Consider the following 16,366-nt stretch of genomic DNA (forward strand, 5'->3'; position numbering starts at 1 on the left):
TATTTCCTGTATTTTTACACTTCTCTGATTTGAAAATGCGAGTCAGAAAGTTTTTCAGAATTTCATGGTTTCTTTAGCAATCTAGATCTTGCATTTTATATCCCTATCATTGAACATTACATAGATACTGTCCTTATAAGTGCATCCGTTGTACACCTCCTTGTACTGTTCGTTTTTTCTCGGACCTCACACTGACCCATAGAGTTTTTATTGATCCATACATCCATCAGTTTTGAAAACAGATCTGTGTCTCTGTTCTGTGAGACTCAGAGCTTGTTCTTTTCTCATCCGGTTTATGGATCAGATTTGGCCATTAAAGTCACTTCAGTTTTCCAACCAAGTTTCATCGATCCATTTTTAACCCCTTCATGACCCCAGCTTTTTTCAGTTTTGCGTTTAAGTTTTTCGCTCCCCTCCTTCCCAGAGCCATAACTTTTATTTTTCCATCAATTTGGCTATGTGAGGGCTTATTTTTTGCAGTACAAGTTGTACTTTTGAATCACATCATTGGTTTTTGCATGTCATGTACTGGAAAACGGGAAAAAAATTCCAAGTGCGATGAAACTGCAAAAAAAGTGCAATCCCACACTTGTTTTTTGTTTGGCTTTTTTGCTAGGTTCGCTAAATGCTAAAACTGACCTGTCATTATGATCCTCCAGGTCAGTACGAGTTCATAGACACCAAACATGTCTAGGTTATTTTTTATCTAAGTGGTAAAAAAAATTCCAAACTTTGCTAAAGAAAAAAAAATTGTGCAATTGTCCGATACCCATAGCGTCTCCATTTTTCGTGATCTGGGGTCGGGTGAGGGCTTATTTTTTGCATGCCGAGCTGGCGTTTTAATCATACCATTTTGGTGCACATATTTTCTTTTGATCGCATGTTATTGCATTTTATTGCAATGTCGTGGCGACCAAAAAAAATTAATTCTGGCGTTTCAATTTTTTCTCACTACGCCATTTAGCGATCAGGTTAATCCTTTTTTTTATTGATACATCAGGCGATTCTGAACGCGGTGATAACAAATATGTGTATATTTGATTTTTTTTATTGTTTTATTTTGAATGGGGCGAAAGGGGGGTGATTTAAACTTTTATATTTTTTTCATATTTTTTAAAACATTTTTTTTTACTTTTGCCATGCTTCAATAGCCTCCATGGGAGGCTAGAAGCTGGCACAACTCGATCGGCTCTGCTACATAGGAGCAATGCTCAGATCACTCCTATGTAGCTGAATTACTGCATTGCTATGAGCGTCGACCACAGGGTGGCGCTCACAGCAATCCATCATCAACAACCATAGAGGTCTTCAATAGACCTCTGGTTATCATGCTGAAGCATCGCTGACCCCCGATCACGTGACGGGGGTCAGCGATGCGCTCATTTCTGGCCCGATGGCCGGAAGCACTAGTCAAATGCCGCTGACAGCTTTTGACAGCGGCATATAACTAGTTAATAGCGGCGGGTGGATCGCAATTCCACCCACCACTATTGCGGGCACATATCAGCTGTACAAAACAGCTGACATGTCCCGGCTTTGATGCGGGCTCACCATCTGACCTCGGACGTACTATCCCATCCGAGGTCAGAAAGGGATTAAGAATCAATGGATTAAAAAAATGTTTTCACAGATGTAAAAATAAACACATGTTGCCTGAGATTTACTGGGATAATCTGATTTACCGTATATAATCGAGTATAAGGCGACCTGAGTATAAGCCGACCCCCCTAATTTTGCCACTAAAAACTGTGAAAACTTAATGACTCGAGTATAAGTCTAGGGTGGGAAATGCAGCAGCTACCGGTAAATGTCAAAAGTAAAAATAGATACTAATAAAAGTAAAATTAATTGAGACATCAGTAGGTTAAGTGTTTTTGAATATCCATATTGAATCAGGAACCCCATATAATGCTCCATAAAGTTTGTGATGGCCCCATAAGATGCTCCATATTAAAATATTCCCCATATAATCCTGCATAAAGGTTAATAATGGCCCCATAAGATGCTCCATAGACACAATGCTGCACAAATATTGATTATGGCCCCATAAGATGCTCCATAAAGATATTTGCCCCATATAATGCTGCACAAACCTTGATTATGGCCCCATAAGATGCTCCATACAGACACTTGCCCCATATAATGCTCCACAAACGTTAATTATGGCCCCATAAGATGCTCCATACAGACACTTGCCCCATATAGTGCTGCACAAACGTTGATTATGGCCCCATACAGACACTTGCCCCATATAGCGCTGCACAAACGTTATGGCCCCATAAGATGCCCCATACAGACACTTGCCCCATATAGTGCTGCACAAATGTTGATTATGGCCCCATAAGATGCTCCATACAGACACTTGCCCCATATAGTGCTGCACAGACGTTGATTATGGCCCCATACAGACACTTGCCCTATATAGTGCTGCACAAACGTTGATTATGGCCCCATACAGACACTTGCCCCATATAGCGCTGCACAAACGTTAAGGCCCCATAAGATGCCCCATACAGACACTTGCCCCATATAGTTCTGCACAAACGTTGATTATGGCCCCATCAGATGCTCCATACAGACACTTGCCCCATATAGTGCTGCACAAATGTTGATTATGGCCCCATAAGATGCTCCATACAGACACTTGCCCCATATAGTGCTGCACAAACGTTGATTATGGCCCCATACAGACACTTGCCACATATAGTGCTGCACAAACGTTGATTATGGCCCCATACAGACACTTGCCCCATATAGTGCTGCACAAATGTTGATTATGGCCCCATCAGATGCTCCATACAGACACTTGCCCCATATAGTGCTGCACAAATGTTGATTATGGCCCCATAAGATGCTCCATACAGACACTTGCCCCATATAGTGCTGCACAAACGTTGATTATGGCCCCATACAGACACTTGCCCCATATAGTGCTGCACAAACGTTATGGCCCCATAAGATGCTCCATACAGACACTTGCCCCATTTGATGTTGCTGCAATAAAATCACATACTCACCTCTCCGTCGCTCAGGCCCCCGGCACTTTCAATATTCACCTGACTTCGTTCCGGCGCCGCTCCGTCTTCAGCATCTTCTGCACTGACGTTTAGGCTGAGGGCGCGCACTAACCATGTCACTGTGCCTTCTGACCTGAGCATCACTGCAGAAGACGGAGCGGCGCCAGAACGAGGAGCAGGTGAATATCGCGCAGCGCTGCGCTCCCCCTCCCCATTATACTCACCTGCTCCTGGCATTGTGCAGTCCATGGTTCCCCGGCGCCGCAGCTTCATCCTTTACTGAGCTGTCACCGTTACCGCTTATTACAGTAATGAATATATTCATTACTGTAATGAGCGGTACCATGTGACCGCTCAGTACAGGAAGAAGGACCCGGGGAAAAGATGTGCAGGGACCGCGCCAGGAGCAGGTGAGTATAATTAGACAGCCCCCGCTCCCCCTCCCCTGCTGACCCCTGGGTATGACTCGAGTATAAGCCGAGAGGGGGACTTTTAGCCCCAAAAAATGGGCTGAAAATCTCGGCTTATACTCGAGTATATACAGTATATTTAGCAGATTTTTTTTATCATTGAGAGGCTACAGATATTTGTAATGTCTGCCATAAGTGATTATTATAGATCAGTGTTTCCCAAAACCCCTTCCTCACGGCCCCTAACACATCATGTTTTCAGGATTTCCTTAGTATTAAACAGGTAAAAAAGATGAAGACTTATTAATAATTATATCACCTGTGCAATACTAAGGAAATCCTGAAAATGTGACGTGTTGTGGGACATGAGGACTGGAGTTTGGGAAACATTAATATATATTACCGGTAGTTTTGTTGTATTTTTTTTTACTTGTGTTAAAAAGTATTACAATATAAAGCAAAATAACAGTGTCAATTTTAGGCTCACATGTGCAGTAATTCCTGTTTTTCGACCCCCCGCCCATTGGATTGTTCCAATACAGGACCCATTAATTTGAATAGAAACAAAAGTGTAATGAAAATGTCTTTTGTTTGCCTCCTTTTCCAGCTATTTTCCATTTTTTTAGATGGATCAAAACAAGTGGTGTGGACAACTTTCTTTTACTTTCCCCAAAAAACGCATAACAACGTAATCCTTTTTTTTTTAAACACTGATGTCTATGAGAAACAGGGCTATCGTGCTTACCGAATAAGCTGCAGAGGGAACCCGGCTTCTTGGATCATGCCGGCTGATCAGCTGTTCGGCTCCGCAGCTGCATGTGTCGCAGCTGTGTGACAATCATGACACGTGCATGGAGAGCCTGTTTGTTGCTAGCTGTCGGTACCTTATGGCTAAAGGGTCCGCTAGCATTTCTCCAGCCATGGTCCTGGCTTGCCTCCTTGTCTGTTCCGACCAGCTTAGGCCCTACAGTCCGCTCACCAGCTCCTGGATCCTGGCTCTCGTACGCAAGAAGGCTGTGGACTGGGTTTAGGCCACAGGCTTCTGCCACCTCCACTATCACACCAGCTTCCTCTGTTTCTGATATCCCTCCGGTCACTCCCTCGGGAGTCTTACTTAACTCTGCCATCTTTATTGACCACAGAGCGTGTAATACTCTGTGGATGAGTATTTGAATACAGAAACATTTTTCAATGCTTTTTTGAGTGTTCTATGCTACTGCAATGTTCCACAGAGTACAGAATAGTATATGGATAAGTAATTGAATACAATTTTTTCAACTCTTTTTTGAGTGTTATATAATACTGAAATGTACCGCAAAGCACCTAATACTTTATGGATGACAATATTGTCAATTTTGTCACCCCAAAAAATAAAAAGTGGTCATTTGCTGAAGCTATATATTTAGCTGCGGACTGCAAAGCCCTAATCCCTGGTTAGAGACTGTATTTAGTCACTCTCCCTGCTCCTACAACTCTCCCTTCCTAGGCCAAATGCAGAATGTATCTGATATAAACAGCAAAGTGCAAAATTAGCCCTTACAAGGACTGTTAGTATGATGGTTCAGCTTCAGCACCGGTCTTAACATTAGAGGATCCTGGTTAAACTATGCATGTACACCCCTGAACAAACACTCTCTCCCTCCAATAACTATCACAGAGCTGTGCAGTGGCGTCAGTGACATCACCTAATGACGTCACACGGTCAATCACAGTAATGCCACTACCAAGATGGCTACAGCATTACAGTGACTCGTAGGCAATGCGAGGTGGGGTTTCGAGTTTGAGAATGTTTGCTCATCTCTTAATCATAAATGATAACACCTATTTTGCATCTGTTTTTTGCTCCTTTTGTAGTGGATCCTTGTAATACTAGATTTGTTTAGAAGCGGATGTTGCCAAGTACTTTTATGTAAAAAAAAGAGAAGAGTATTATATAAATGATACTTTTATTAGCTAACCAGCCAATAAGCAACCAATGGTAAGCCATTCTGGGCATCACTTGCAAATTGTGATTTTTGATTTACAATCATATTAAAAAATTAAGAAACCTTTATTAGAATTATGGTTTAGAAGGAGAGTTTAAGAAATGTAGTAAACGTTTTGTTTTGTTCCAGATGGTGTTATTTTTCTTTTTCCAATTTATACTTTTTAGAAATGACAATGTAAAATTGCTGATGTAACCTATTTTTATTTATTTTACATTTAGAAGAAATTCCATACTTTTTATACTGTTTCGTCTGAGACATACTGATATAGTCAGCCAGTTGCCAGATGTAAAGACCCAGCAGTCATCTTGACAAAAAAATGCAATTTGTCTTTTTCTGTCTAAACATGTAGAATGATAGGATTCTAGCCATGAAGTCCTAGCAAAATGGGATTCCTCATTCACCAATAGATGCAGATGTGGTTGCTTGTGTTGAGCTAGCACATTTTTATCACTCATCAGTGATGCTGTTTGAAGTTTTCCTGCCTGTGTTCCCGTCTAGCTTTCTTTTTCAGCCATGGCATGATGTGTAGAAGCAAGTGGAATTAATTATTAAATGTGGAGTCACTGCTGAGCTGATGGGAGATTAACTGCTACTTTACTGTGTTTATATATTGACATTGTAGCTGTCAAGTTATCTCACTACACTTGAGGGACTTTGGACAATTGCTGTGCTGATAGTAATGTTGGCAATTTCCCTTCTTTTTTTCTTTTTTTGCAGGTCACTGCTAGAGGATTTGGTCCATTGTTGCAGTTTGCCTACACTGCTAAGCTATTACTGAGCAGAGAAAACATCCAAGAGGTCATCCAATGTGCTGAATTCCTACGTATGCATAACCTGGAGGATTCCTGCTTCCGCTTCCTTCAGTCACAGCTTCTAAACAATGAGGATGGCTTGTTTCTGTGTAAGAAAGACACCTCATGCCAGAGTGTACACAATGAGACTTTTGATTGTGAAGAGGAAACCATGGAATCTGAAACCTCAAAAATATCTTGCCCTAAGGAAAGAATGCACCACGAGCCTTTTAACTTTGGTTCAGGTGAGAAAGAGGCTGATATAAGTGAAGTTATGTTGGCCAGTTCCAATATGCAAAGGGAAAACAAAGAAAGTTTAGACAAGGATCCTATAATCCGCTACCCACGATATAAAAAATACCAGTTGGCTTGTACTAAGAATGTCTACAATACATCACACAGTACCTCAGGTTTTACAAGCACATTCAATGAACATAACTCTGAAATCGGCCTAAAATCAGGACTTCCTTTAAGCCAGATAAAAAGTGAGCCACGGGATGATGATAAGGATGAAGAGAGCGTTACACTTTGCTTGTCTGGGGATGAAAATGACATCAGGGATAAAGAAGGAGATGTTGAGATGGTCAGGAAACAGCCGAGCCCTGTGAGCATTGACACCCCCAAAAGTGTGTCATCTCCTTCCAATCTAAGAACTTTTTTCAGTAGAACGAAAGGGGGGGAATTTCCTGACTTGCCTGGTACTTCCCAACAACGCTTTGTCAGAAGTCCTTCATGCCCTGTGGAAAAGGGAGCAACTCAGGGTGACCATAAAACTGAATACAACCCTTTCACTGGGAATTATGAACTGTCCTGTGAACCTCATGAAGATTCCTCTAACTTCCTCATGGCTTCACCTCTTCGGGGGTCGGGTTCAGAGCTTGCCTCTAAGCATGAAATGGAATTGGACAGGAGAAGTGTCATATTCTCTTCAAGTGCTTGTGACCAAATAAGCACCCCGGTGCAATCATATTCTGGTGTCAGTTGTTTGGACAAAGAGTTTTCTGAGCATGTGCCAAAGGGTCTTTGGGCAGGAGCTAGCCAATCTCTACCTAGCTCGCACACCTTCTCCCATAGTGGGCTTATAACAGATCCATTACCAGGAAGGCTGCGGCCAAACACTAGTTGTCCTGTGCCAATTAAAGTATGCCCTCGTTCTCCACCTTTGGAAACTAGAACAAGGACATCCAGCTCATGCTCCTCATATTCATATGCAGAAGATGGCAGTGGTGGATCTCCTTGTAGCCTTCCTCTTCTTGAATTTTCATCATCTCCCTGTTCACAAGGCCCACGATTTCCTTCCACTGATCATCAAGAAGCTTGTTCAATGGCTGACTCTATCTATAATCAAGTACGGCCACAGATAAAGTGTGAGCAGTCTTATGGAACAAACTCAAGTGACGAATCTGGATCATTTTCAGAAGCAGATAGTGAGTCATGTCCAGTGCAAGACAGAGGCCACGAGGTAAGGAACACAGAAAGTGGTTGAACTATATGTTTTATTATAACTGTATGAAAGTATACAGTGCAGTATTGTGCTGCTCTTGTCAGTTGATGCCTTTAAAGGTAATTTGTATTATACAAAGAATAGACTTGGTTCTAATTAGCTCAATAGTTGCAGATGCACTTTTGTTTGTAATGTTTCCGAAAACCACGTGGGAATGCTAGTTGCTATGTTATTTAAATTGATTGTTGAAAATTGATTTATTTATTTTTTGTTAATGACCATTAGGTTTTTCGTCTGCACCATGGGCCATCTGAATAGGTTTGTGCCCTTATAGTTTCTTCTTCGCAGATAGGTATATATGCCATAAGTTTGTGTGAAATTTTCTTGAATAAAATCACTTTAACAGCTCACTTTCCTTATAAGCACAGAGGGAAGTAACAACATATTTTTCGAAGGCGTTTATCAACAAGCCAACACTTAAAATTCAATCTAAAGGTTAAAACTCCCTTCTACAAATCTATTATACATGTTTCTGATGATTGACTATTGGCTACTTGTACTTAAAGTAATATTTTTGTCTTTACGCTCAGTGTTCAGACACAATACGCTCTGGCAGCCAAAAGAATAGCAGCTTTTGCTGCCCCCACATAAGAAAAAACAAGCCAAAACTGAAGTGAACAGGCTGGGAAGTGCAACTGTTCACAATTAATTATTTGGTTTGTTAGACATGGGCCAAATACTGTCTTTTTTTATAGGCCATTAAATTAAAGTCTAGTCTACCATTTCTGAGCCTCAGCCACATGAGCTCAGAACATGTGCTTTCCTTTAAAAAAAAAATACATTATTTTCTTGGGGTGAACATAAGAAAAAGCTATATACTGTATTTCCTAAAAAATTTTGCATTAAAAGCACATTACACAATGCAATCCAAGCTGCGGTCAAGTGATGCAATGAATAATTTCATGGTTGTTTGTTTATAGATTGTATGTTTGCATTGGTACTTTAAAGGGAACCTGTCACGTGAAAAAACACGCTCAACCTGCAGCTATGGGGTTAATAGCGTTCTGAACCTGCCCGCTACCCGTATTTAGACCCCACTGCCAGGAGGAAATGAACTTTATTCCTCCCGCTAGTGTTCGAGTTTTAGTCATGGGGGTGGCTCTATATAGTGATAGCGACGGCTGTAGCCACAGCACTGACAGCGGACTCTAGTCCTGAGCTGCTTATACAGAGCGATGACAAGACCCCGGCTGGCGCCACCTCCATGACTGATATCCGAACGCTGCCGAAAGGAATAAAATTTATTTCCCCTGACATTGGCAGGTCTGAGGGCCAGTGCCGAGCAGGTTCAGAACACTATTAACCCACAGATTAACCCCTTATCTGCAGGATAATAGCATTTTTCCCTTTTAAATCACAAGACATTAGATTAGCGGATCCTGATTAGCCGGTTCGGTTGTCTTTTTTTTTGTTGGCTGGATCCGTTGTTTATCGGGCATACAATTTGGAGAGAGAGAGAGATTTTTTTTCACAGTGGAAAATGCATGATCTCTGTACAAAAACTGGATCCGTTCAGAATGGAAAATGCATGATTTCTGTACAAAAACTGCATCCGGTGGCTGGATTCGGCAATTTCTTCTTGCGTTTCATGCGTTTTTGTCCGGTTCAGTCACTGTGCGGTTTTCCGCCGGACTGAAAGAACGTTCCTCTGGACGTTTTCTCCGTCCGCCGGAAAATAAATTTTGGACGGATCCAGCAAAAAACTAATGAAACGTTGGGACATCAGGCACAATCCGGTGCTAAATACAACTCTATGGGAAAAAAATGGATCCAGCGGAATAAACAAACGGATCAGTTTTTTTGAAAATTCGCCAGATTGTGCCTGATGCAAAAAACCTGATGTGTGAAAGTAGCCTAAGGGGGAGTCTGAAAAGATGACTGAATATTGCTATATTGAATTCAAATTTTAACCCCTTAACCGTCTTTCGTTATCTTTTGATGGTAAATAGAGCAAGGCCTCAGTCGGTAACTGCAGTGAAGGAGTTTTGGGGCTTGACTTTGTGACTCTGCTCTAAGGCAAGCTTCTCTTGTTCTTAAAACAGACCTCCATCACACAGCCAGGATCAGAGAAAACTCCAGTCTTGGACATTTAGGCTACTTTCCCATAATGAGCTTTTGGTGCGTTTTTGATGTTGCAGAATTTCTGCACCATTTCTGCAACTATTATTTAAATTAGGTTACTTGCGTTTTTTCATTGCGTTTCTGTGTGTGTTTTTTTAACATGCTTTTACATCTCGTTTTTTACGCTGCATTTTTGGTGTCTTATTGGCGTCTGTTGCTTTAAATAAAGCGCCTTTGTTTTTGATACCTCCTGGTATTTGGCTTTGACAAACCTTTAGTGATATACTTAGGTGTGTATTACGTGCCTTTTTGAAGCTTTTCCGCCACAGAAAAACACTTAAATTGCATGTGCATTTTTTTACCTATGGAATTTCCACACCTAATGCAAGTCTATGGGGAATTTCCGCACAGAAAACTCAGTGTACCCGCAGGGGAAATTAACAAGTTACAGATTTGAGACACGCACTGCCTATCAATTTACACTACATTAAATAGAAGCAGTGTGGGCAGGAGATTGCTACAAATCCCATCCACATTGCTAGAAGTGTAAGACGCTGTGTTTTTGACACCACAAAATATGCATAAAAAGCTCATTGTGGGAACGTAGCCTTAATGTTTTGGTTATTAGGACCCAGATCCTAATGTAATGACTGGGATAGGAGATGGCTCTGAACCTGCCCATATTATCCCATAGATGCTGTAGAAAAAAGACAAAATACATCATTCCTGCCATGGCTATGTGCCTATAAGGCCGTACCAAAGCATATATTTATATTATGGCCACATTTTAACGGCATCAAAAACTAATAAAAAACATAGACGGCTTAATTGCTTTTCTTTCCCCCTTCACCTTCCCCCTAAAAAAAAATCAATAACAGATATGTTCCCAAAATAATTCTGATAAAAATTAACTCATTGCTCAAAAAACAAGAACATTTACAGCTATATTAATAGTAACATGTAAATGATATGGCTCTTTCAATATAACAACATAAAAACTATTTGTTTCCACGCAATGTGAAAAATATACATGTATGGCATTGTCATGATTGAAACGATCCATAGAATTAAAGTAACACAGTATTTACGATGTGCTGTAAATGGTATAAATCAAGAATGCAAACAAAAGAAAAGTGGAAGTGTTGGTTAAAGTTCTTAAAAAAAATATAATACCCCAAATGGTGCCAATGCAACTCGCCCTCCCACTTAATAAACAAGCTCTCGTACAGATCTGTTGGCAGGATAACTAAAAGGTTAAAGTTATGGTTAAAAGAGGAAGCCAGTTGCTATCTGTGTATGCACTGGGTGTCCACATCATCAAACCTACGTTTAGCTGTTTAAAGTGCAATGCACAGTGTTTATTTGGGTGTCTGATGGAGCTGATATCCCACATTACAAAGGTCCAAAATCTGCTGCAGGTTGTGTGAAATGGAGCACAGAGTGAACTTTACACAGTGCTCCTGAGGCCAAAATCTATCCTGTGATATTTTATATGCACAAGATGCCATTGCCAGCACTACTCCATTGCTTGTTTCCAAATATTTAGCTGCTGGTAGTCTATGGAGCTACGTCCAACTGTATACCGTAGTATTTATAAAGTAAAATTCCTGTGTCTAGGCTGAGTTATTCTCCTAAATGTCAGTACATCTATACAGCTTCCATGTGAATGGTGTATTCTCCACATAAAAGTTCTTGCACTATAACATGGTTGAAAACGTTTTTTAAACATCATATAAAGATTCTATGGAGTGATGATACTTATGTATAAATATGTTTCCAAGTGGGATAAACCACTTGTCCTGAAAAGCTGAATATAAGGGCTGCATCTTTTTTTTATTTAAACTAAGTGCCTCCTTCAATTTGTGGGCTCGGCTGATCCTGGAATTTTTTTCTCTGCCCATCTGTTCCAAAGTTATGCTCTCCAATGGTAAGAAAATCCCAATTTGCAAAGTTTCTTTTGAGACAACTGGGTGTATGTCAGTCAGTAAATTTATCTGTGGGAGTTTGCTTTTTCTCTTCTATAAAAGAGCTGGCCAATTAAAACATAGCCACTTCATAGAGCCGAAAAAACAAACTCCCACAGAAAATCACAGCTATAGCCTTGCACAGCATGTTCTCATGAGACGAGATTTGTTTTACGTGACCACTCTGAGAACTCCACAGTCACTGTGCCAATTCCTACTATTGGAGCACTAGAGCATAGGAGAGCAGCAGTGGTGGAGAGAGTGGGCTGCTGCACTCCTGTGCTCTGGCACTCCAAAAGTGGGAAGGGGCATGAAGACTGGAATCCTCACAAGAACATACTAAGCCAGGCTGCTGCTGTGAACCTCTCTGTGGGCATTTGCTTTTCCCCTTTATGACTCAAACATGTTTTGTTTGGCCAAAATAGTAGAGGTGAAAAAGTAAACACCCAGAGAGAAGTTCCATGGTATATGACCAACTCCTTGAAGGGAGAATGTGCATATTGGACTCTCTTTATTACTGAAGACTTGACTTTCAAGCAGAGAGGCACAGAGTAAAAAAAATAGAACAAAACAACTCTGTTAAACCTACGAAAAAAATCCAGTGAAAGGTCTTTTTTAAGCACACACTGCAAACTCCAAAGAGGCAATCCACGTGGTATAATTTTAAGGTTAATAAAAGCAGGTAAGAAAGGAACAATAAAAAAACAACACAATTTTCTTGGAAAAATTAGCTTTCTTATATTCTTTCACCTTACAAGACAGGATGGGATCCAGGTCACTGCAATATAGGCTTGGTATAATCATCGTGGCAGAAGGCTCCAGGCAAGTGAAAAGATGAAATAGCAAATGTTCACTGCATTTCTAATGTACTTTGGTCTATACGAAATATTGTAATTAACCCATCATTTTCCCAAAGAATGTCCTTTTCCCATGAGTTTGCACATTGCTATATGCTTACACTAATTATATTTTCATCTTTTCAATATTTGAGGATGCCACAAATAAAACAATATACTGCACCTCGTATGGGTGTTTTTTAGACATTACACAAGAGGCAAGAGATGTAATTATATGGCAGGTACACAAATGTAAAAAAGAGGGTAAGATTGCTACTTATTGAATGCAACTGTAGAAGAGCACTTAACTCACGGTGATTGACAGGTTGCTTGGTATCTGTGTACTTATCGGTCAGGCATCGTTCACCAGTGAGAGGGGAGTGCTGTCCTCATGAATACAGAGGACATATCACACTAAACAGGACATTTCATTTGATTTTTTTAATTTAAACTGGGTATATATTTCAATTTATGCTGCTACAATGATTCTGGAACAGATTTTCTCTGTGCCCTACGATTCTATTGTTATTTTCCCAGTAACAAAAGGTGCAAGTTTTCCCTTTAACCAACTGGGCGTATATAACAGAACTTTTTCAATGGACGCAGCGGTGTTTTGTTTGGCCAGCATCATAGAAGAGAAAAAACAAACACCAAGTTCTGTTCTCTACGCCCCTTTGGTTGAAGGACAAATTTACCTAGTTATTATCGGGGACATAACTTTGGAACGCAGGGCACATGAGAAAAGAAAAACTGTCCCAGAATCAGTGGAGCAGCACCAACTGAAGAATGTACTTGGTTTAAAGGAATAATCCAGGGCAATTTTATTATTTTCTTACAAGGTTAATTGACAGGGAGCCAGTTTCTAACTACCTACCTGTTCTGCACAGTCGGCTCAGGACGATCACAGGCCACTCCTCCCAGCGGTTCTGTTGCTTCACATCAACAGAGCAGTTCTTCCTCTTCTGGTCTGCTTTGTCAACAGGGCATGAATGCCAACGTCATGCTGATTGACAGCTGGCTTTTTGCAGTTAGACAGCATGGAGCCAGCTGTCAGTCAACATGACATCATCAGTCACGCCAGTGTACAGAGCAGAGCGAAAGAAAAGTAACTGCTCTATTGAGGTAACGTCAACTGAAGCCACAGAATCGCTGACAGGAGTGTTCCTGCTAGATCAAAAGTTTTTTTTTATTACCAAGACGCGTTTTACCATTGTATCGGCATCTTTCTCAAGTGAAAAAAAAAAACAAAGTACCGGGTACGGTGTTGAAGCGCATTGCGGTAATAAAAACCTTTTAATCTACTGTTGGCCAAAGACTTTCCTTCAGCACATCCCTACAACATGAATTGTCCCTTCTGGTCTAAAATCTCCTGGAGGATCTCAACCCCCAGCCATGGGGCAAGACTAAAGGCCCCGTCTCACATAGCGAGATCGCTAGCGAGATCGCTGCTGAGTCACAAGTTTTGTGACGCAACAGCGACCTCCATAGCGATCTCGCTATGTGTGACACGTACCAGCGATCAGGCCCCTGCTGCGAGATCGCTGGTCGTGTCGGAATGGCCTGGACCTTTTTTTGGTCGTTGAGGCCCCGCTGACATCGCTGAATCGGTGTGTGTGACACCGATCCAGCGATGTCTTCACTGGTAACCAGGGTAAACATCGGGTTACTAAGCGCAGGGCCGCGCTTAGTAACCCGATGTTTACCCTGGTTACCAGCGTAAATGTAAAAAAAAACAAACAATACATACTCGCCTTCTGATGTCCGTCAGGTCCCTTGCCGTCTGCTTCCTGCTCTGACTGTCTGCCGGCCGTACAGTGAGAAGTGAGAGCACAGCAGTGACGTCACCGCTGCGCTCTGCTCTCAGTGTACGGCCGGATCTCAGTCAGAGCAGGAAGCAGACGGCAAGGGACCTGGACACCGAAAGGCGAGTATGTAGTGTTTGTTTTTTTTGGTAACCAGGGTAAACATCGGGTTACTAAGCGCGGCCCTGCGCTTAGTAACCCGATGTTTACCCTGGTTACCCGGGTGCTGCAGGGGGACTTCGGCATCGTTGAAGACAGTTTCAACGATGCCGAAGTCGTTCCCCTGATCGTTGGTCGCTGGAGAGAGCTGTCTGTGTGACAGCTCCCCAGCGACCACACAGCGACTTACCAACGATCACGGCCAGGTCGTATCGCTGGTCGTGATCGTTGGTAAATCGCTTAAGGCCCCGTCTCACTAAGCGATTTACCAACGATCACGACCAGCGATACGACCTGGCCGTGATCGTTGGTAAGTCGCTGTGTGGTCGCTGGGGAGCTGTCACACAGACAGCTCTCTCCAGCGACCAACGATCAGGGGAACGACTTCGGCATCGTTGAAACTGTCTTCAACGATGCCGAAGTCCCCCTGCAGCACCCGGGTAACCAGGGTAAACATCGGGTTACTAAGCGCAGGGCCGCGCTTAGTAACCCGATGTTTACCCTGGTTACCAAAAAAAACAAACACTACATACTCGCCTTTCGGTGTCCAGGTCCCTTGCCGTCTGCTTCCTGCTCTGACTGAGATCCGGCCGTACAGTGAGAGCAGAGCGCAGTGGTGACGTCACTGCTGTGCTGTGCTCTCACTGTACGGCCGGCAGACAGTCAGAGCAGGAAGCAGACAGCAAGGGACCTGACGGACATCAGATGGTGAGCATGTACTGTTTGTTTTTTTTTACATTTACGCTGGTAACCAGGGTAAACATCGGGTTACTAAGCGCGGCCCTGCGCTTAGTAACCCGATGTTTACCCTGGTTACCAGTGAAGACATCGCTGGATCGGTGTCACACACACCTTTCAGCGATGTCAGCGGGACCTCAACGACCAAAAAAAGGTCCAGGCCATTCCGACACGACCAGCGATCTCGCAGCAGGGGCCTGATCGCTGGTATGTGTCACACATAGCGAGATCGCTACTGAGGTCGCTGTTGTGTCACAAAACTTGTGACTCAGCAGCGATCTCGCTAGCGATCTCGCTAGCGATCTCGCTATGTGAGACGGGGCCTTTAGACAAAATTCTTTCATCTTATTATCGAATAAAGTCATCACCTTACGTTAAGTTGCACTCAAGTCTGAATATGCATTCTGTGCATATGATGTTATATGAATTAATTGAATGATTTAGTTTTTGGTTTTCCCCAGTGTTTATAGGTGTATATTGTATGTTTTTGGAAGGCTTAGCAGAGCCATAATGCTTTGCCTAAAGAAAAAACATGTTATTTACCTATATTGGACTATTTTATTAAGGCCCCCTTACACATTAGACTTACATTGGCCAAAACTTCTGATATTGACGAGTTCAGCAGCTGTCTAATGTTTAGGGGTTTCCTGACTGTCCCTTGATAGATGAGGTCAGAGAGCAGAGGCATTGAGCATGTCCGATATCGGACTGCCTATCCCTTTGTTCTCTAAGTGGTTGTGCGGCAGCAAGACTATCATAGAGAACACAGGAGTGCGCTCTCAGCTAAGATATTCCTGTGTATGAGAGTCTGAGAGATATCTGCCATCCGATAACTATCTAAAGTAAATGGAGAGGCTTTGTTTTTCTGCAAACTCAGGTTAGGGAAGTTATAGACAAAGTTTCACTCCTTCTGCCTGATCCTAATTCAAATCAGTCCTTGAATTTTTCTAATGTTTGCCGTTGCTGCCCTCTAGTGGTGAAAGTTGAGGACTACTATACCACAATGCCTATGACACCAGTACATTTGGCTGCCAAGCCACAGGTACTCCATTGCAAAGTCCACACCAATTTAACTTCACTTAATGGGAAAAAGCTG

The 16,366-nt window shown here is 42.1% G+C and overlaps 1 protein-coding gene across 3 annotated transcripts in view; it reads left to right on the forward strand.

The window, feature by feature from the left end:
* The window catches only part of BACH2 (BACH transcriptional regulator 2), a 397,444-nt gene that overhangs the window by 357,938 nt on the left and 23,140 nt on the right, over positions 1-16,366 (forward strand). For all 3 annotated transcript variants that reach the window (XM_077289718.1, XM_077289719.1, XM_077289721.1), the window contains one exon: positions 6,133-7,668. In XM_077289718.1, coding sequence (XP_077145833.1) covers positions 6,133-7,668 — 1,536 coding nt within the window. The remainder of the gene's footprint in view (positions 1-6,132; positions 7,669-16,366) is intronic.

Source organism: Ranitomeya variabilis, chromosome 2 (genome assembly GCF_051348905.1).
Source record: "Ranitomeya variabilis isolate aRanVar5 chromosome 2, aRanVar5.hap1, whole genome shotgun sequence".
NCBI lineage: Eukaryota > Metazoa > Chordata > Amphibia > Anura > Dendrobatidae > Ranitomeya > Ranitomeya variabilis.